The sequence below is a fragment of the Mauremys mutica genome, chromosome 6 (genome assembly GCF_020497125.1).
Source record: "Mauremys mutica isolate MM-2020 ecotype Southern chromosome 6, ASM2049712v1, whole genome shotgun sequence".
In the NCBI taxonomy this organism is placed as follows: domain Eukaryota; kingdom Metazoa; phylum Chordata; order Testudines; family Geoemydidae; genus Mauremys; species Mauremys mutica.
Genome location: NC_059077.1, coordinates 22,639,402 through 22,660,968, shown reverse-complemented (window position 1 = coordinate 22,660,968; position 21,567 = coordinate 22,639,402). Strand labels below are relative to the sequence as shown.

Below are 21,567 nucleotides of genomic sequence, written 5' to 3'. Positions count from 1 at the left end.
GATGGTCTCTTACCATACTTCCTATCTTTCCTACGCAGTGGGATAGTTTGCACTTGTGACCTTAATAATATCTCCTTAAACTGCCAACTCTCTTGAACTCTTTTTTTCCCTTTGACTTGCTTCCCATTGGGATTTTACCTACCAATTCTCTGAGTTTTCTAAAATCTGCCTTTTTGAAGTCCATTGTCTTTATTCTGCTGTTTTCCCTCCTACCTTTCCTTAGAATCATGAGTGCTATCATCTCATGATCACTTTCACCCATCCTCTGCCTTCCACCTTCTGCCTTCCACCTTCAAGTTCTCAACCAGTTCCTATTTGTCAGAAACAAAAATAAAACAGCCTCTCCCCAAGTCACTTTTTCCACCTTCTGTAATTAAAAAGTTGTCTCCAATGCATTCAAAGAACTTGTTGGATAATCTGTGCCCTGCTGGGTTGTTTTCCCAACAAATATCTGGGTAGTTAAGTCCCCCATCAGCACCAAGTCCTGTGTTTTGATGATTTTGTTAGTTGTTTTAAAAAAGCCTCATCCACCTCTTCTTCCTGGTTAGGTGGTCTGTAGTAAACACCTCCCATGACATCACCTTTGTTTTTTACCCCTTGTATCCTTACCCAGAGACTTTCAACAGATCTGCCTCTCACTTCTATCTCAACCTTCGTGAAAGTGTATATATGTTTGATATCAAAGACATCACCTTCTCCCTTTTCCCCTGGCCTCTCCTTCCTGAACAAGCTATCCTTTTCTATATCAATATTCCAGTTATATGAATTATCCCACCAAGTCTCTGTGATGCCAATTACTTCATCATTGTGATTATTCAGTAGTATTTTTAGTTCTTTCTGTTTATTCCCCATACTTCTTACATTAATATACAGACATCTAAGATGTGCATTAGAGTTCCCCTCTATATTCCCTCTTGTTCTCCTGTGTCCCTGCTATAATTGCCCATATTCCCCCCAGATTTCAACCCTCCACCCAGGTCTCCATGTTCTGGACTTACCTGTGGGATTTTGTCTCCTCACCCCATCAAACCTAGTTTAAAGCCACCTCACTAGGTTAGTCTGTATCCAAAGATACTCCTCCCCTTCTTTCATACATGGACCCCATGTCTGCTCAGCAGTCCTTCTTCTCAAAACAGCATCCCATTGTTGAAGAAGCTGAAGCCCTCCTGGTGGCACCATCCACACAGCCATTCATTCATCTCCAGGATGTGTCTCTTTGCCTGGGCCCCTACCCTTGATGGGAAGGATCAATGAGAACACAACCTGCATCCTCAACTCCTTCACGCTCACTTCCAGAGCCCTGTAGTCACTCCTGATTTGCTCAGGGTCATATCTTGCAGCATCACTAGTGCCCACTTGGATGAGCAGCATGGGATAGTAATCAGAGAGCTGGATGATCCTCCACAATCCTCTGTAATGTCCCGGATATGGACCCCTGGCAGGCAGCCCACCTCCCGGGGTGCCAGGTCAGGTCAGCAGACGGATGCTTCCATCCCCCTTAGAAGGGAGTCATATCATCCACCACCACCACCCTTTGTTTCCTCTTGCAAATGGTACATGGCCACCTCCTCCTGTAGCTCTCCCACCTGCTTCCTGAGAGATTTATCTGTAGGCACCTCTTACACTGGATGGTCTCCCTAGCCTGGCTTTCTATAACTGGGAAATGCAGGCCATAGTCTCTGCAAATCCACACCAGGACCTGGATACAGGCATCCATGGTTGGGTTCTCTGTCTGCACACAGGTACAGGTGGAGGAGCTAGGAGCAGTGTTGGCACTAGCGATGCAAATTTTCTGAACCATGTTGATTTTATTCTTTTCCCTTCCTACAAACTCCTTCTCAAACTGCCCTGTTTGCTAGCTCGCCTTGCTCACTTAGCATCAGGTTTATAAGACTTTTGCTCCTAGGTCAACACAGGGAAGGGTAATCAAGAATGATCAAGTATCAAAGGACTAGAGCCTTGCTAGTGCACACTCAGCTAATAGCTAGTAGGCCTCTGATCCCCACTCCCACACAATCCCCAACAGACCACACTGTAAAATTTAAACAAGCCCAAAGAAAAACTAAATTAAACTGACTCATCCCAAGAATTACTGCTGCTCCTTCTTCCCTCTCAAACTACCATTAGCTGACCCCATTCACTAGCTTCCATTCTCATCTCCACTCAGGCATCTCCAAGATAACAATAACCTCCAGAGCTTGACCTGACTGCAAGGTTTGTAAAACCATAGTTAGCAATAGGACCCTTCATAGGAACTACCTGCTTGAGAGGAAATTATGGGGATTTATAAATTATTTTAATTGATTTGGGTATGTGCATCTTACCATAATGTGTGTTGGCTTGAAGCATAGCTTGCAAGAGCTTCTGAACAGGGCAGTGAATTTTGTGTGAATAAAACAGAATTGGAATGATAGAAATTATCATTCTTTGACCTTGAAAGGATGCAGCCCTTGCAGAAGGGTAGAAATCTCCCTCTCCCTTCTCCCCCCAATGATCAGACAGTCTACTCTTTCGATTTCCTTAGCAGGCCCTTCCTCCTCTGCTGGACAGAAACATGGAACCAGGACCCTGGGGGAGCAGACTATCAACCACCAGGCAAGTTAGAAGAGAGTGAGGGATGAAATGATGCAGGACATTTGGCCAAGACTGATAAACAGCTTGTTTATCAGACAGAGAAGAAAGAGAGGAGGCTAGAAAGAGAGGAAGTCAGCCAAGCTTGAGCGATTGGTAACACAGTTTCTGGTGCATGACCGGAGCTGTAGGCCTGGTCAATGCCTAAAACAGGTTAACTTAGCTACTTCTCTCAGTGCTGTGAAAAATTTCATGCCCTGTGCTATTTAGTTAGCTTGACCTAACCTCCAAATTCTTCCATCGACCTAGCTACCACCTCTCAGAAAGGAAGATTTACTACAGCGCCAGAAAAGGCCTTCCGACACTGCTGTAGTAAGTGTCTACACTACAGGGCTATAGCGGCATAGCTGCAACTGTGCTGCTGTAGCACTTGTAGTGTAGACATACCCTGAAGGAGGAGGACAGAGTACAGCAGAAGGAACTTTGAAAGAGGATACTTGCTCTCATGGCCACCAGGCTGAAGGCTTCTGCATCAGCTCCAGCTCCACACACTGAGTCCCCTCCATGCTACCGTGTCCTGCAGCCTGTGCAGCCTTTGGACAGTTCTGGCATTGGTTGGCCCAAGGCCCAAGCCATGACTGCTGCATGGGACAGTCAGTCGTACCCTGTACATTTCTCCACACTTGTTCAACCATGGCCTACACGTGTGAAATGCACAAGAAGGGACAAAGAGAACAGCCACACAGGGAAGACACAGTTCCAAAAACAGTAAAACTGTTATCATGGCAATATATATATAGTTTGGCCATTTTAGCACTTTTGTTTATTGGATTTCTTAAATGCATTGTTTTTGTTTACTGTGTTCCATGTCTTCATGATAGCTGGTCTGCCTGTAAGGTTTTTACATTATTGTTTGTAGGCCTGTTTAAAATAAAGTGTTCAATTTTCAAATAAGGTTTCATTGAGCAGGTTTTATTAAATTCATTTAAAAGAAACTTCACCATAGTAATGCATAAGTTGTATGTGGAGGCACATGTACAGTTTTTATAAAATGCATAACAAAATTCATTTTAAAGAAGTCCTCTTATGCAGTAGTCCCTACCTGTATGTGGAGGTACATGGACAGTTCTTCTTAATTTCCTGAGCTGCACCAGCCCCAGAAATTGTGGTATGAGCGTGGGATAATTTAATCATGGGATAACTATATTACATAATTCCCCCTCATCTATGTCACCCTGCAAATCCACTATGTGGGCGCACAAGGCATCCCTGATTTCCCTTGCTCATGTGGATCCTGCCCCAGTAATGATAGGTGCACTTTCTGGTTGTGTTTACCATTCCAGCATTTCATCAGTGTCTCGAGGCCACTCCTGGGGAAATGGCTCACTTTTGGTCTTACAGATATTGTGACATGTGGATGCCAATGACAACATTGGCATCAAAAGGGGTCTGAAGGCAGTGCCATCTGGATTTCATCTGCCAAACACATATTCCACCACCACCCCACAGCTACTGAGCATGTAGTTGAACCTTCATTTGCCAAGCCCTCTGAGATCAGGGTACAGTTTCATAAGCCATGGAAGAAGAGGGTACACAGGGTTCCCTAGACTAGCAGTGGGTGCAGTGACTTCCTTTATAAAAATGTAATTTAGAGGGAATAATGCCCCAGCTTGTCCATGAAGGTAAAATCCCAATCTCTGGAAAACCCTGGCATCATGCAGTTTGCTGGTGTATACCCATGAGCCAACCTCAGTGGTCAACCAGGGCCTGCATAATGATGGAGTAGAAACCTTCGCGGTTTATGCACTCATGTGCCCCTGGCAGAGGACAAACTATGGGTATATGAGTCCCATGAAAAGCCCCAGCACAATTTGGGAAGCCTATTCTCTTAAATCTGGTAGTTATTTCAGGAACTGTATTTATACCTACCACCTTTGGGTAAACCATAGTACTGATTGCCTCAGAAACCTCCACCACCACAACTCCCAGAGTTGACTTTCCAACACCAAACTGGTTAGCCCTAGACTTGTAGCACAATGGGATAGCCAGCTTCCAAATGGCTATAGAAACCTGCCTCCAGACTGGCATAGCCTCCCTCATGTGTGTGTCCTGATACTGGAGGCCTGGACAAGTGGCTCGCAAAGCTCCAGGAATGTCTGCTTCTTCCTACAAAAGTTCTGGACCCACTGCTGGTCATCCTAGGCCCACACGACAATGTGATCCCACCAGTCTGTGCTTGTGGCTCTGCTCCAGAAGCAACGGTCTACATATGGGGAATCTGCCACTATGGCAACAGGCATGAGCAGCATCAGTCGGGTTACAGCTGCCATGTCTCTACCCCACTCTGAGAGGTGCCTATGACTGACAATATCCTGAACAAACCTTATGGAAGTAAGATAAACTTTATTGAGTTAAATTAGACCTTATTGGGTGCCTTGTCTTAATAAAGAAATTGTGCATGTGTTATTGTGGAACTGAAATTGAGTATCTAACTGCCATAGGATATGTTGAAAATCCAAGCCTAAAATAAGAGAAGGGCTGCAGAGGTTTGGTTTTAGTGTTGTAAACATCTCATTTGCTGGATTTAGTTTTGCAAAACCAAATCCAATGTGTGGTTTGAATACAGGTTATATTTTATTGATACCACCAAAGTTGTGTGTTGTGTTGTGTTTTGTTTTGTTTTGGGGGAGGGAGGGGTTGGCAAAAATTTTCAGCATTAGCCTATCTAATAAATCTACTAAACCCTCGTGTTTGTCCATGGCTGCACTTTTCACGCTGGAGATATTGTGACACAGCACTCCAAATTGTGATTTAAGGATAAAATGCTGATATCAGACCTGCAAGTTGGTCCTCAACTCTGATATTCTGCTTATCCTAAAGGGAGAGAGCAGCTCTATTTACAGAAAGTAGACCATCAGATAGAGGAAGTTTCATGAAAGCCCAAGAACAAAATTTCATCCAAAGTATTTTTGGACCCTTATATTCCCAGCCATGTATCAAGCCTTTGATACATTTCAAGATGCTAAACCACAACCATGATCACTTTTAAATTCTTTGCTGCTTTTTTAAAAACAGGTTTGGAAAGAAAGTTTTAAAAATATCCTCAGTCCATATTTCTGTACGATGCTTGTTTATTGCCATTTTTGTAGCTAAATGTTTAGTATGTGCTGTATGGATTTTCAATATCCCCGAGCAGCCTCATGAAAGTGAGAGGTTGCATCTCATAAATTTGTCCCAGTGACCAAAACTCTTACATTAAAATTTCAGATTAAGCCTGCAGAAACGTGACTTGCTTTCTGACATTATGACATGAATCATTGTCCCTGCTCTAAATCTGAATAATATTATGTTGCTTTCATTATGAATGTTAGGAGTGAATTTATTAATAAAATTCTGCCTCATGCTTCAGATTAAGAACAGCCCCTTCCCTGTCCGGGTCATTATAAAAGATTAAATAAATACGTTACTGCAGTAGTTATCTTCATCTTTGGGTCATCAGACTTGATGTCTGTGCTAAACTATACTTGATAATGTCATCAATTATTTCAGATAAATGTTTCTTGCTACCTGTTCAATGATTGTGCAATTCTCAAATAAATGTGTTCTCTGCTTCCTTTGTAGCCTGTTTTATATTTTTGTTGACCACCTAAAATTGCTTTCTCTCTATTTTTTTCTTGTGTGCTATTTTATTTTAGTGTTCGAAAACATGTGGTGGTGGTCTGCAAGAAAGACACGTCTACTGTCCAGAAGAGGACTATTGTGACTGGACGAAAAAGCCTAACTCCACGGCACGCTGCAATGGGCAGCCTTGTACTCGGTGGATAAATGGGACGTGGAGTTCGGTAGGATTCAATCCTTCTTCTTTTGGCTTTTGAGAAATGCATAGTAAAATATACTATGTGGCATCCACCACAACTAAAAAAATCATCCGCTCCAGACACAGAACCTGATCTGGCTAATTAACTTCAATTCTCCAGTGTTATCTGGTTAAAATGAATGAATAAGAATCTACTGATAAATTAAAGCCTAAAGCTGCTACCCTTGTTCACGTTAAAATCAGTGGTACTGCTCAAGGAGTAAGAAACTGGTCAATGAGAACAAGAGTAGCAGAATCGGACCCTTTAATAATTATTCACAGTGTTTGTGAGGTACAGTATACATGGCAAGCCAGATCTTAGTGTACAGTTAGTGATAAGACTAGAGCAAGGGTCTTCTCAAAAGATACTGTCCAGTATCTCACCTGAAAGGCCAGCTCAGCTGTGTCCACCATGCAGATATATTTATATTTTTAGTTGCTGTGTTGTGAAGCAAATTTTCCACAGTTGTGATACTGTAATTGTATCTGTTTGCAGATTTATCATTTGCCGCCTATTCTCATCCACATGATATTTGCTTTAAAAGCCCCGAAGGCAAAAACTGCAAGTTAACTGTATAGGGAAGCTCTATGGGTGGTAGAAGCAGCAAATCTAGGCATAGATTCAGGTAGTCTCAAGAGAAGAGCAAAGCAGTAAAGGGAAAAAAGAGCTCTGCTTCTTTGTGTAAAGCACATTCTCTGTTACAGACCTGGCTGAGTCCCCTTGGTGGACAGTCACCAGTCTGTTGTAATTGGACCCAGTCCAGATTACTGGAGGATAGCTAATATAGCAATTATTTTTTAAAAGGCTCCTGGCAATTACAGGCCAGTAAACCTAACTTTGGTACCAGACAAATTTGTTGAAACTATAATAAAGAATCTAATATTAGGTATGTACACCGCTACCCCGATATAACATGAATTCGGCTATCAAGTGGTAAAGCAGCACTCCAGGGGGGCAGGGCTGCGCACTCCGGTGGATCAAAGCAAGTTTGATATAATGTGTTTTCACCTATAACATGGTAAGATTTTTTGGCTCCCTAGGACATTGTCGTGTTATATTGGGTAGAGGTGTATCTATCTACATTATGTGTGCAGTCCTGAAGAAGGGGCATATACACAACAATCGTTTCCCTCCTATTTTCTTATATCCTAATACTACTTTACAAATATTGTTCATAGTAGAAGGTATGTTGCATAAACATCCCACCAACCATTTTATATTTAAAAAAAAAACCAGAATCTTAAATATAAATTACAATAGTATATGGCAAGCCATGAGAGTCAGTCTGCAATATAATTCTCCAACTGATGATTCATTGATGCTAAGAGAAAAAAAGCAAATTATACATTAATTTTTCAGCAGAAGGCCATAAAATGGAACCTGAATATTCTGTGAGTCTTATTTATTGGTAGGTTTTTCCATTAACATTGTTCCAGGCATCTAATTCATGTAACAGAAAGTAATTGGTTTATTAAAGTCAACTCATGGTATAGTCTGGTTTTGTTCCACTTTAAGTTTTTTGCTACATGACCATGAAATAAATCTTCCAAAGCTGAGATGCAGCATTCTTAGTATGGGAGAAGCAGTCAACCAAATAGATGTTTTGTTTTCAAAATATATAGTCATTCAGATTTTTATGGCAGGACTTACAAAGTAATACTGCTGTGGCTTTGATTTTTTTTAACTGTTCATTACAAGCTCAGTCAAGCAAAAATTGCCTTAAATTTTTCAATCTCGTTTTACATAATACTGGTTCAAAACAAATCCTACTATGTAAATGGGAATTTGACAAAAAAAATCATGTATAGCAAAATAAAAAAGCTACATCTAAAAAAACCCCTAAAATAACATACGGTGAGACACTGGAATAAAGAGTAGCTGTAGGATAGTACTTCTGGAGTGAAATCTAACATTAAAGAATGGGGGACCCCTTAAGAACTTTGACCATTTAGAAAAATTCTAGCAATTCAAGTGATGTTTCCTAACTTTAATATAGGGACTTCTTCTGGAGCTCCTTGAAGATGGTACAAATTTTAAATGATTATCAGAATATTAGTTAATTTTTGTATAAAACAGAAACTTTCGTAGATTAATAAAAAATTAGAGACAGAGAATGCCAAGTAGGTTGTCTTTTCAGTGAGGAGGTGTTCTCTGCAGCATATAGACTTTGTTCTCATATTGCATGATTTCACTGTCAAGAAATTCATCCCTTGCCACAGAATTGGGATCCAGAACCTCAGCTTTCATTTTTTATATTTCTAACCCCCATGACTGAACATAACTGAGGCCTAGTCTACAGTTACAGCATCCTAACCCCCAGTGTAGACAGCACCAAGTCAGTGGGAGAATTAGCTACCACCTCTTGGAGAAGTAGATTACCTGTGCCAGGAGCAGAACCTCTCCCACTCCACCACTCCAGTGTTTAAAGTGTAGACAAACCCAGTGTTTAAAGTGTTATCTTCCTGAGTTTGCACATTACTTGGAACAATAGTTGAGAAGTATGAACTGCCCTATTCATCTAAATGGGTTTAATGCTAAAATGTAAAGATGACATCTGAGTTATACTGAAAATGTGGGGAACAGGATAAAATAAACTGAATTTAATATCGAAATAACACTGGGCTACAGTACTGACTGTATTATTCAATTTCATTTTATTTAATCCAATAAAAACCTCAATTTTAAAAATTTTGGAAGTTGCCACTGAATATCTAGGGCCTCATTTATATACTTCATACTGATTACAACAAAATCCTTTATGGACAGAGAGAGAGAGACTAGAAAGAGAATACTTAGCAGAACTGAATAGAGGTACACATCCCTCTTTTAATAATTGTAGAGCCTTGGCAGACATTCTTTAGCTCTGTAAATTTTAGGGAAAAGACATAGGGTGGTAATTTTCAAGATTTATGATTTATCTTGTTAGCTACTGTATATTCAAAGAGAATTGAGGGAAAACACCTCTAAAATTGACCAGAATGCATACAAAACCCCTTGATGGATGAATATTTGTAGAGTATTTTATACCCCAGTTACTTGGAGAATTGTATCTTGGAGACATTTTTCTATATTGGCACCTGGATAAGGAGAAACAGTTGGGCTGCAGTTGTCCTGGAGCAAAGAAAGATACTGGCAGCCTAAATATCTTCAAAGAAGCCACTCATTCAGCTTTTCCAAAATCTTCAGGCTAGTCCTTTCCACAGTGGTGTGATCGCAGTAGATTTAGTTATGTTTAGTTAAGCTGGTTGGAGAATGGTTATTTTTCCCCTCTGAAAATGTTGACATTTCATTAAAAAATTGAAACTGAAAACTTTGAGCTAAAACCCAAAGATACTGATTCAGAAATGCCACCGCCATGCCTCATGGGAGTGGTAGTTCAGACCCTCATGGATTCTCCATTAGGACCCAGGTTCCCCAGCAAGAATACATGCCCCATGATGCACCACCATCCCCCTTGTTGTTGAGCCCCTGCGGAAGTTCTTGTCCATAGCGCAATGTGGGAGATGTAGGGCAGGTCTACGCTTATAACACTGTAGCACTTAAGTGAAGATGCACCTATTCCGACAGAAGAGCTTCTCCTGTCAGCGTAGTGAATCCACCTCTCTGACAGGCGGTAGCTATGTTGACGAGAGAAGCTCTCCTGTTGACATAGCGCTGTCTAGACGAGATGGGGGGTTAGGTCAGCATAACTACGTCACTCAGGGTTGTGGATTTTTAACACCCCGGAGCAAAGTGGTTATACTGATATAGGTCTGTAGTGTAGACCTGGCCATAGTCTGGCTGGAAACTTGGCCTATAGAGAAGAATGGGGGCATGAGGCATCTGCACTACAACTCCCGTGAGGCACTCTGGTGATCTTTCTGAATCAAAATCTCTTCAGTTTTAGGGTGGTCCATTTTCAACCAAAAGTCAACATCTTCCACAGAAAGCAGATCCTTTTCACCGAAAAAATTTCATTTTGTCAAAACCCCAATTTTTCATCAAGAACAGTGTAGAGAGAAAATTTTCAATCAACACCAGTTTTTAGGGAAGGACCACCTAGCAAATTATTTCACTGGCCCGCTCCAGAATGCTACAGCCGTCAGTCTCTCCTGAACAGAATGCCTAACATGCTCAAGGATTTACATGCTTTGTCTGATGATGCAGCTAGTTCTGGGTAATTTCTCCTTAAGCTCACTAGCTGCATTAGGCTACAGCTATAGTAGGAGCTAGGGACATGGTTCCCCTGCTCGTGTACATGTACCCACACTCATCGAGCTAGTGTCAGTATAAATAGCAGTGTAGCCACAGTAGCAGGGGTAGCAGCAGCAGAGGCGCGGCTGAGCAGTGCCAAGTATATACCCACTAGGGGTTTGTACTCAGCATGGCTCTGCTGTGCCTTAACTGTGGCTACACTATTTATGCTCATACTATCTTGATGAGAGCTAGCGTGAGTATATATGTGCATGAGCAGGGGAATCACAACTCTAGCTCCTAGTGTAGGTGCAGCCTTAGATGCCTCTTATTTGGAGCTGAAGTTTGCCTCATATATTTGGTTTAGCTTCTATCTTGTATTCGTGTTCTGCAGATTGTTACAACCTTTTAGAGATTGTGTTCTGGTTTTTACCGGTGTAAGATCAAGTACAGTCTATTATTCTTGAAGGTCTAAACATTTTCTGTGTAAATTTACACTGTGCTGTACAGTGCCATAAAAGGGATCATTAATAATAAATAGAGAACAAGGTAACAGCGAGGTATCAGATGTTTATTTTGATTTGAAACCTGTACCATTTTACCACAGGTAAACAGAGTGAGACTAAACAGCAAGATGACTGTAATAGCAGGCCCAATGGTGTCATGGATTTGTCAGTATAGCGTTACCATCTAGTTATACAGGAAGATGGCATTTGGAGCATGCAGTTCACAAATCTATTAGTGGGAAATCTCATGGAAAAAAACAGGTGGAAAAGATCTAAATATGTATGTAGACTATATAAATAAACCTTTCCTTTGCCTTGTTTTCCTTTCGTCTGAAGTTCATATCATTATTGCTCTTATAATAATATGAGTAGAAAATATTGGCAAATCTTTGGGAATCCTGAAAAGGTACATAGTACTTTAGATCTTGGTCATGCATCCCTTGCTTAGCAACTTAAACGTTAGAGCTGCTTTGCGCTATTGACGAACATGCTAAAAGCATACTACACAATCTGCATTCAGAAGGCTTTTGGATAAATTAATTGTCTCTCTTTCAGTGCACTGCTTCCTGTGGCAGGGGCATTCAGCAAAGAACAGTAAAGTGCATCAATACAGAAGATAATGAAGCTGAAGATCAAACTATGTGTGAGCACGAGCTCAAGCCTCCAGAATCTCAGAAATGCAATATGCAAGAGTGCAGGAAAAGTGCAGGTAAGTTAATACACTTGGGTGAGATTTTTCAAAAGAGCTCAGCACCCAATATGCATCCAATGTGCTGAGCTCTCCTGAAAATCTGTCCCCATTTGCAAGTGCTAAGCTATTTTGAAAACTATGCCTTAATGGTGAGGGAGGCAAAGCTGATGTACTTCCTCTTGGAAAGATCCATCAATTCTAGACAGACCTTCATAGAAGTGTCAGGTACTTGTTCAGTCTCACGTGACTAGCGCCCTGAGCTCCTTGGCTGCTTTAAATAAGTCCCTCCTGCCAGCCACACCAGAGACAAATCCATACAGGAGCCACAAGGAGTCCTGCTCCAGGGATCGCACTGATTCCCCTCTGCAGTACAAGGACGGAAAGTGTTTCCTAAGACTCTCTCCTCCCACAGTCTTAAAGTGGAGTCCTGTGCTGACGCTACAGTACCAAAGTCCAAGGAAGCATGCCGTATTAAGCACCTCAACATCATCCATGCTGACACTGGGAACTGCAGCACCATATGCGCCTGCACCAAAATACCTGGCACCGACCACCTCCTTGGCACTATTGGAGTTCTTAGTTCTGGTAGCACACACACTCCCTTTGCCAACACCTCTACCATACACAGCACCAACAGAATTTTCTGTCAGAGACCGGTACTGGACTCGTCTCCCCTTCAGAAGCTAAGGGAGATCACCAAGTACCCACCTCAGTACTGATAATGAGACAGTCACTCTTCAGGTAGGTCTCTGCTCGTCTTGCAGAGAGAGAGCAAGGGGGAAGGAGAAGAGAATGGGGGTGAGTTAGATGTGTGTGACAGCACAGCATCCCCTCAGCTAGGATTATAGGGTAAAACCTGCCCAAATATTTCATCATATCTTTCATAATAGTAACAGACAGAGAGGGCTGTGGCAATATTAACCAGTTCAGATACTGGGTCCTCCCTTGTTTCTTCTCCACCCGCTGTGCTCTTACTGGCCCAGATCAAGGAAGAGATTCTATGATTCAGGGCCAGTCCTCTCCAAACCCAGGGGTTACTCCTCTCTGGGCTGGCTGTTTGGTGCCTCTTCTGCACAAACTCTGTGCTCAGGGCATTGCTCAGAACATAGTCCAGTTCACCATAAAACAGACAAGTGGTTCCACATTTGGAATTCTTATCCTTGGTCTTTTGGTACGTCACCTTGAGCTCCTTTATCTTCTCCCTGCATTGCTGCCCAGTTTGCCTGATCCCATCATTGGCCAGCAGCTGCTTAGATTATACCATGGTACAGGTTGAGGTTCCTCTTTGAGGAGCTATCATGGGGTTTGCTTGCATTGGCCCAAAGCTGCATCAAGATTCTGGATATGATCCTCCAATCAGGTGGCTGCATGCTGATACATGGGCCTCTTACTGGACATCGTTCTGCTGTATCAAACACCGGATATGGGTAGGCTGAAGAAGCCGCAAGTAATGTGGGACTGAGAATGCTGAGCAGAGCACAGGTAGATGGCAAGATAATACACAGGAATGGGTCAGTATGTTCTTTACAGAAAGTGAGGGGGCAGAATGGGGTCTGAACTGCTGCACTCAAGTATCTGCTCCCTCCTGCCTTACTCAAAAGCTACCACCAGCTCCTCCTAGTCCACAAGGCCTCTTAGCAAAGTAAGTTCCTACAGCTTCTGGAGGAATCCCCTCCCCTTGCTAGCCAGCAGTTCCTGGAAGGGCAGTGGGACAGGGAGGCAGTGCATATCTGTAAATGCGGTACCTTTGAGAGTGGTGTGACACACGGTGGTTTGGGCCTTGTTCATCAAAGGTCCTTGGTGCATGTGCTGCCTTGGAGCTCAGATACTCTGCTTCTCTCCTATTCTGTCCATGCATTCGCACAGATCTAGACACGGAGATAGGTTACTCTCATCTAGACGCCCAGACTATAACTAACTTTCATCATGTTTTTCGCCATAGGCCTGCTGTGCCACAAGGACAAGCTGTCCATTAATTTCTGCCAGAGACTGAAGCGGATTGGCAAATGTTTGGTGCCATCAATACAGACTCAGTGCTGCTTCACATGTAACAGGCCCCGAATTCCTAACAAAACAAGATCTGGAAATCAACAGCGCTTCAAAGAACAAAATTACACCAAACCCAGAAGAAAATTGCCTCCAATCAAAAAAAGCAACAGCCAACCTCCTGCTGGGCACTAGGTGTTTTTCAACCTGATTAATTTAATCAGGGGTTCCATTTACAGGGTTTTTTTTCTTTTATATTGAGCCATTCTATATAGATGGAAACCTAAATAACTGATTAATATTGGGAAAATACATCCTTTAGGGCAACCAGTCCCAATATGCTTCTCCAGCCTTCTCTTAAGACAGCCACAAATTTGTCACTGTGATTTGCAATGTACACCTGTTCCTGGTACTTCTTATGCATGGAATACAGGTTAAGGACATGCATACAGGATTCATTTGGTCTTTAAATGAATTTTGTGCTGTTTGTTTTCTCCATTTACAGTGGAAGAACAAACTGGGGTTCCCCCAAAACAGTATTAAAATAACAACTGACTCTTGTACATAGCTCCATTTAATCCCAGATTCCAAAGGGTGAAGTTATTCTGTCCTGTCTATTGTAATTACTGGGGCTTCTCTGCACACGACCTCCTGGGATGCCAGTACTATGCCGGGTATACTGCAACTTGGAGGCAAGCACTGTAGGCGTTTCAGCAGCTAGGCCTTATTGGTGCTAGCCGTAGTGGGCCAAGGAAAAGGGCTGGAAGGAAAGGGAAAGGTTGCAAATACCCGAGGTATGGAAGCGTAACCAGTTATAGTTCAAAGTGAGCAATTGTGGTTCTTGTTTGGGTCCCTGGGCAGCCCAGTGGACAGTCAGGGCTCTTCAGGTCTAGTGCCTGAGGTGCTGTCTCCAGTCCAATCTCTATTCTAGTAATAGGCACTTAGAGATTTCCAGGCCAGGATGAGTTAGTGTTCCACATTGAGGCCCCTTTGCTCTGGCTCCCTGCCCAGCCACTGTTGTTCCCCTATAAGTCCCATACAGACCTGCATTCAGCTGTATCATCTGGCATTCACAGCCTGTTCTGCATATGGTTCCTGGGGATTTTGCTCTGAAATCAGCTTCTCTGCAGCAGCTTGCTTGCCATGCAGCCACCATTTCCAAACAGAGTCCGACCACTTCCTGGTTCAGGAACTTTTCTCTTACCTGGCCAGGAGGGAATGGGGAGAGAGCTAATGGGAGTTGTAGTCTCCTCCTTAGCAGATCCATCACATTATAACACAGAGCTCTACTGCATGTTTTGAGCCAGCTTCTTCTGTATATTAGTCACTTGGCACTGCCAGAGTGACTGTAAAGCTGACACCCCAGAGAGACAGCTGAAGATCCCCACCATGGGCCCTTAGGTTTTCTACAAACTTGGGTTTTAAAAAAAAAATCTGTTTGAGTGTCTCTAAAAACTGCTAGTTATTGCTGTCCCTTTAAAAGGCTATTAACCTAAAATAACTAGTGGAGTTTGTCATAGCTAGCTATGAACTTGCATTCGACAACTCAGTTTAGTCAGCATGTTTTATTAAACACTTGACTGACTCTCTAAAGGAGACCTCCTAAATACACAGCTCTGAGCATGGTTCTGTTGGTGCAAATATCTTGGAATGGCCTAAAGAAGAAATGTTTAGGATTAAATTATATCATATATTTTATGCTGTCATGATGCAGTATTCAACCTTTTTCAAAACCAAGCTTTCAGCACCCACTGGACCCAGTTAAACAGTTTATTTTACAGTGATAGTCTAAAGCAAACAATCAAATATCTGCTAAGGAAACCTAGTCAATAGTGGAGCATTTCCCATGGATGGTATCAGATAATAGGCTTGATCCTACTGCCACTGAGGACAATTGCGTGACTACCCTCAATGGGAGCTGGATTGGCCTTTAAAACAGGCCAGGATTTGAGCGGAGCATTTTAAAGGGGCTGAAAGGAGCTTGGTGCTCAAGTTCCACTGAAATTCAGTGGAAGTTGGATGCAGAGGCCACTCAAGACAAACTGCCACGTTAGGCAAAACTTCAGTGTTCTGCCCCCTCCTCATCGGCCTAGAGTGGCAGATTTGGCTCAGCTGCCCCTCCATCATGACAGAGGGCGGCTGGGCCAAATTTGAGTAGCATTGCAACCTGGCACGTGAGGGCGCAACCCCACTCAAATTTGGCCCAAATTTGGCCCAGCTGCCCATGACGGAGGGGGCGCTGGGGCAAGTATGGGCCTTAGGCAGTGCCTAGTTCACCTATAACTAGAGCGGCCTTTGGTTGGGTGCTTCACTCAACCCGCCACTTTGTGCCAGCTTTGTCCTTGATACCTCCCTATACTTTCCTAGCCCTTCTTTAGAATACTACGTTCCAAGTGTGGGTGGGCCATGGAAGCCTGCCCTGCCTGGACGTAGTGCAGGGGTTCTCAAACTTCATTGCACCGCAACCCCCTTCTGACCACAAACATTACTAGACGACCCAGTGCCCCAAGTGGGGTGGGAGGGCCAAAGGGCTTCAGCCCCAGTTGGGGGACGGGGACCTGTAACCTGAGCCCCGCCATACGGTGGGACTCCTGCTTCAGCCCCGGGCGACGGGGCTCTGGCCCCGGGCCGCAGCAATCTAACACCAGCCCTGGCGACCCCATTAAAATGAGGTTGCACCACTTTGGGGTCCCGACCCATAGTTTGAGAACCGCTGACTGAGTACAAAGTACTCATGCCCCTTTGCTTTGACAAGTTTTCTATTTCCTAATGCCAAAGCTGACTTCAGCTTTGGAAAGTGGTGGGGGAATAGAATTGTGGGAAGAGAACTGTGTTAACTAACTTCCCAACACTCGTATATATCATGTATATTATATTAATACCATGCGCATAATACCTATTAATGTGGAATATACTATGCCTAACATATGTATTGGCTAACATTTGAAAATCCAAGCCATACCCTGCAGCTTCGTAATTGTTCTAAGGATGTACTACATACAGTCTTCTTGGTTTTATACCGTATGAAAAGGAGTACACAGTCATAAATGTGTTGCAGTGACTAAAGGAGTGACTGTAAAACATACTAGAAATACGTTTAGACCCGACTATACCGTACTAACTAAGCCACGATCCAACAACTGCAGCCATGCAGGTGAGCATAGCGGCCCATCCCTCGAGAATACACCCACACCCACATACCCAGGCCTGGCAGTATTGGCAAGATCTGTGCCTCAATTCTTCACTTGAAGTTCATAGGAGTTCTGCAGGTGAAGCATCGCAAGATTGGGCCTCTTAATGTGTGTGGGACAACAATTTAATGACAATTACAGCTACTTTTTAGGCTGTTTTTAAATCAGCTGTTAGATATTATGCTAATATAATATGGTGCTAATATTTGGATGGTGACTAAAATGATGTATCATATGCGTGTGTGCGCATGCATGCGTACATAATCTATATGCACATACACTCTCTAAAATTATGCAGACTGATGGTGTTGCTGGTCAGTACCAGTTCTATTGCCTTCTAAACATTATGAGATGCTTAAGAATATTTGCTTTTTATTTTTTGAACTCCTGAATGTTTAATAGTCTGGATAAGGAATAAAAACCAGACCATTTTTATACAGCTTGGAGATAAAGTTATTAAATAAAACAGAAGGATGAGTGCGTTTCTTCTCTGAAGCAGCAACATGACTGCAAAGGATTTGGTCATAGAGCTCCATTGCCACTCTCAAGCAGAGCTTGTATTGAGGGCCAGACACGGACCCACCGAACTCAATGGAGCTTGCAAGTGCTCTTGAGGTGCACAGCACCTCTCAGAACTGGGGCTTGAAAATTAAGGGCTTTACTCGACCATCACAGTCTCCTTGGGTACATCCATACTGGAGTGGCAGTATAATTTCCAGCACAGGTAGGTGTGCACGTGCCAGCTTTGATCAAGCCAGCACACTAACCATAGACGTGTAGCAGCAGCGGGGAGAGGCTCTGGCCGGCCTGAGTACAGTCCTACCATGGTATTTACTCAAACAGCTAAACTGTCCTGCCTCCCCTCCCACCATGGCTACACTTCTATTTTTAGCCTGCTCGCTAGAGCAAGGCTCGTGCGTGTACATCTACGCGAGCTGGAAATTACCTCCATTGTCGACGTATCTCTAGACTCAGGGGGACATGAGTCTTCATGCCCACGCGGCACAGTGTAAATGAGCTAGGACTAGCAGGCACCCGACAGTGACCTGGGAGGCTGGCCAAGTGGGCATGGTATAAGTAGAAGGGAACTCACCCCGCTGAGGTTATCTTTCTGTGCTCATTACAGCCAGCATGGAGTAATTTCTCACTTCATTATTTGCTTCCAGGCATTGTGACTTATTTAAAATTGGGGAAGGTGAAGAAGTGATGGTCTATTACTCAAATGATTTGACTCCCTTGGGACCAAAGGTGCTAAACTTACACCTTTAGAGGAAAGATTGTGAGAGCAACACGAACTTTTATAATACAGTTATGCTAGTACTCTATTCTATCTAGGTGCTGATACCATGCTCCTCACCTTGCTATCTGCCATAATGCTGACTGCCTTTGTAATAGAGTCCCTTGATCAGTTTAACAAGTTTAAATCAATCTTTTAAGGAAAGATGGTTTTGTGGCTATAATTCCGATGGTTGCTAGTCTCACAAGTGACCTAAATAACCATTCACGCTAGACTCATGTTACGCAAGCCCACCATATTATTCCGAGACACTTCAGTACCTTTCATCTTGCTCTGCATGAGCACTTTTACACAGCACCTGCACACGCTGTTCTAGCACATACATTGTTTAAGAAACAACCTATGACAATTTATTGTTGTAGCTTCATAATAAATGGCATTACTTATGTGTGACATGTCTGATATTTGTTATGGTTCCAATAAAAGAGTAATCACAAACAGGAACAATTAGAAAAAATGTTTTAAAAAAATACCAGCCTGGGGTTCTCCTCTAATTGAGAATTTGCTATAGCAGCATCCTCTTACCTGATATATTCAGAGTCCCCTATGGCAATATAACAGAGTAGCTCATTAAAAAGAAAAAGTAGGGAAAAGCTCTGAAAAAAAAACTTTAATTGAGATAAAACACTGTACTGAATACAAAACTAAAAGTGATATTCACTGTTTCTCATCTTTATTTTCTCCTTCCGTCTTGATTTAGCAATTTTCATATTAATGGACTATCTCTTGGAATTTCACTACAAGTTAAATGCTACTCAACTCCTTGGCATTGGCTGAATGCATCCTTGTTAAGTGTATTAATTTTAGATTTATACAAAGTACAATAAAACACACCCATTCAATACTCTGCGCAGCCCTGACCTTTTTTTTTAAAAAAAAGAAGTCTACTATATTGCTAATTCTGTGCTGATTTAAGCAGCAGTAACTGGCATTTGCGTTCTCAAGCTAAATCAGTTCCCTCAGAGGTGTCCCACTAAAAGAAGCTGTCGTAGTTAAGCCTGTCTATTTATATGCCCCTTCCCACTGAGCACCTCACAAACACTGGTGAATTTATCTTCACCGGACCCCTGTGAGGTAGGAAAGTATTTTATCCCTATTTCACAAATGGGGAACTGAGGGAGAGGAAGAACAAATGACCAGCCCATGGTCTGTAGCTGAGGGATGAATTGTACACAGATCACCTAAGTCCCATTTCAGTGCCTCCAACCAAATACCGCGCTCCCCTGTACAACGTTTTCCTGCCCAGAATAGCTGCTCCTCCATTTCTGCAGAGGCACGGCCACAAACTGGTCTCCCTTTGTTCACCTCCGGTTTTATTCCTTTTCTCTCTCTCGCTCATTTCGGCAGCGTTTCAAACTTGACAAGATAGAGAGGTTTCAGTGTCATTTCCCTAGTCTCTAGCTCCTAGGCAGGTTCTTCTCCTCTGAGGGCAAAGAGCTCCTCAGTGGAGCAAAGTCATGGGCCATTCTTGCTTCCATTGAAGTTGATTGCAAAACTCTCAATGACCTCAGTGGAAGGAGGATTGGGCAAGTCATCAGCGAGAGGGACAAAGGCAAGGATTTCTGAGTGCGCTTGCACCTGGCAACGCAGGCTCAGGAGCCACATTTTGTTCTTGGCATGCAGAATTTGAAATGAATCACATTTATTTTTAATAATAGACCCTGCCGTAGGGGTTTTAAAGTCTCCTACCTTTCTTGGGCATTTACATGCTAAACTGCATTTCCCGTGCTGATTCTGTGTCACGAGACTAGAAACCCTGCCGGGAGTAAGCAATTAAATAGCTGCTATGGCTGAGAATGGCACTGGCACCAATCACAGTTACAGAGATAATGAGCAAATAAGAGTCATTAACAAAATCTGACTAATGTTGTTTATTTAGTAGATAGCTAGCTACCATAGTTGTGTTTGTATCACTGCAAGGAAACTTAATGGTGACCTAAACCCTCTTCGGCTATCCTTTCCTCCTGGATCTCTTCCTGCATTTGACTAGCTTGTGTCTCAGCAAGAATCCTTTGGCCAAATCCAACTTAAAGCCCATTCTCCCATAGCCATGACCCCTCCTGGGCTGAGATTCATAGATTCCCAAGGCCAGAAGGGACCGTTGTGATTGTCTAGTTTGACCTACTGTATAAGACAGGCCATAGGACTTCCCAGAATTAATACCTGTTTGAACGAGAGCAGATCTTTTAGAAAAAAACATCCAATCTTGATTTAAAATTGCCAGTGATGGAGAATCCACCACAAATATTGGCAACTTGTTTCAATGGGTTATTGCCCCCCCCCCCGGTTAAAAAAAATTACATCTTATTTCCAGTGTGAATTTGTCTAGCTTCAACTTCCAGCCACTGGAGCCTATTACACCTGTGTCTACTCGACTGAAAAGCCCATTATCAAATTTTTGTTCCCAGTGTAGGTATGTAGAAACTAAGCAAGGCAGCCCTTAATCTTCTTGTTGTTAAATTAAACAGATTGAGCTCATTATCAGGCATTATTTTCCAATCCTATAATCATTCCTGTGCCTCTCTCTGAATGCTTCCAGTTTATCAACTCCTTTTTGAATTGTGGACACCCAAACTAGATGCAGTATTCCAGCAGTCTCACCAATGCCAAAGTAACATAACCTCTCTACTCCTGCTCAAGAGTCCCCTGTTTTACATTCCTGGAATGCATTAGTCCTTTTGGCCACAGCATTGCACTAGGAGTTCTTGTTCAGCTGATTATCCACCATGACCCCCCCCCATAATCTTTTTCAGCAGCACTGCTTCCCAGGATAGAGTCCTCCACCCTGTAAGTATGGCCTGCATTCTTTGTTCCTAGATCAGGAGTGGGCAAACTTTTTGGCCTGAGGACCGCATATAGTTCAGTGGTTTGAACATTGGCCTGCTAAACACAGGGTTGTGAGTTCAATCCTTGAGGGGGCCATTTGGGGATTTAGTTGGGGATTGGTCCTGCTTTGAGCAGGGGGTTGGACTAGATGACCTCCTGAGGTTCCTTCCAACCCTAATAATCTATGATCTGGGTGGGGAAATTGCTTGCAGGGCCATGAATGTAGGGCTGGAGGGGGGGGCGGTAGTGTGGTGTGCAGGAAGGGTTCCAGGGCAAGGGGTTGGGGCAGAGGAGGGGTGTGGGATGTACTAGGCAGCTCAGAGAAGGGGATGGGGGTGCAGAGTGTGGGAGGGGGCTCAGGGCAGCAGGTTGGGGTGCAGGAGGGGTGCAATGTGCGGCACGGGATTGGGGTGCAGCAGGGGCTTAGGGTAGGGGGGGCAGGAGGGGTTCAACCTGCAGGCTCTGGCCT

General features: G+C 43.2%; 1 protein-coding gene across 2 annotated transcripts in view; it reads left to right on the top strand.

The window, feature by feature from the left end:
• ADAMTS12 (ADAM metallopeptidase with thrombospondin type 1 motif 12) overlaps positions 1 to 16,586 on the top strand; it is a 274,545-nt gene extending 257,959 nt beyond the window's left edge. For both annotated transcript variants that reach the window (XM_045022339.1, XM_045022340.1), the window contains 3 exons: positions 6,267 to 6,413; positions 11,663 to 11,816; positions 13,741 to 16,586. In XM_045022339.1, coding sequence (XP_044878274.1) covers positions 6,267 to 6,413; positions 11,663 to 11,816; positions 13,741 to 13,979 — 540 coding nt within the window. In that variant the 3' untranslated portion in view covers positions 13,980 to 16,586. The remainder of the gene's footprint in view (positions 1 to 6,266; positions 6,414 to 11,662; positions 11,817 to 13,740) is intronic.
• Positions 16,587 to 21,567: the final 4,981 nt, after the last annotated feature.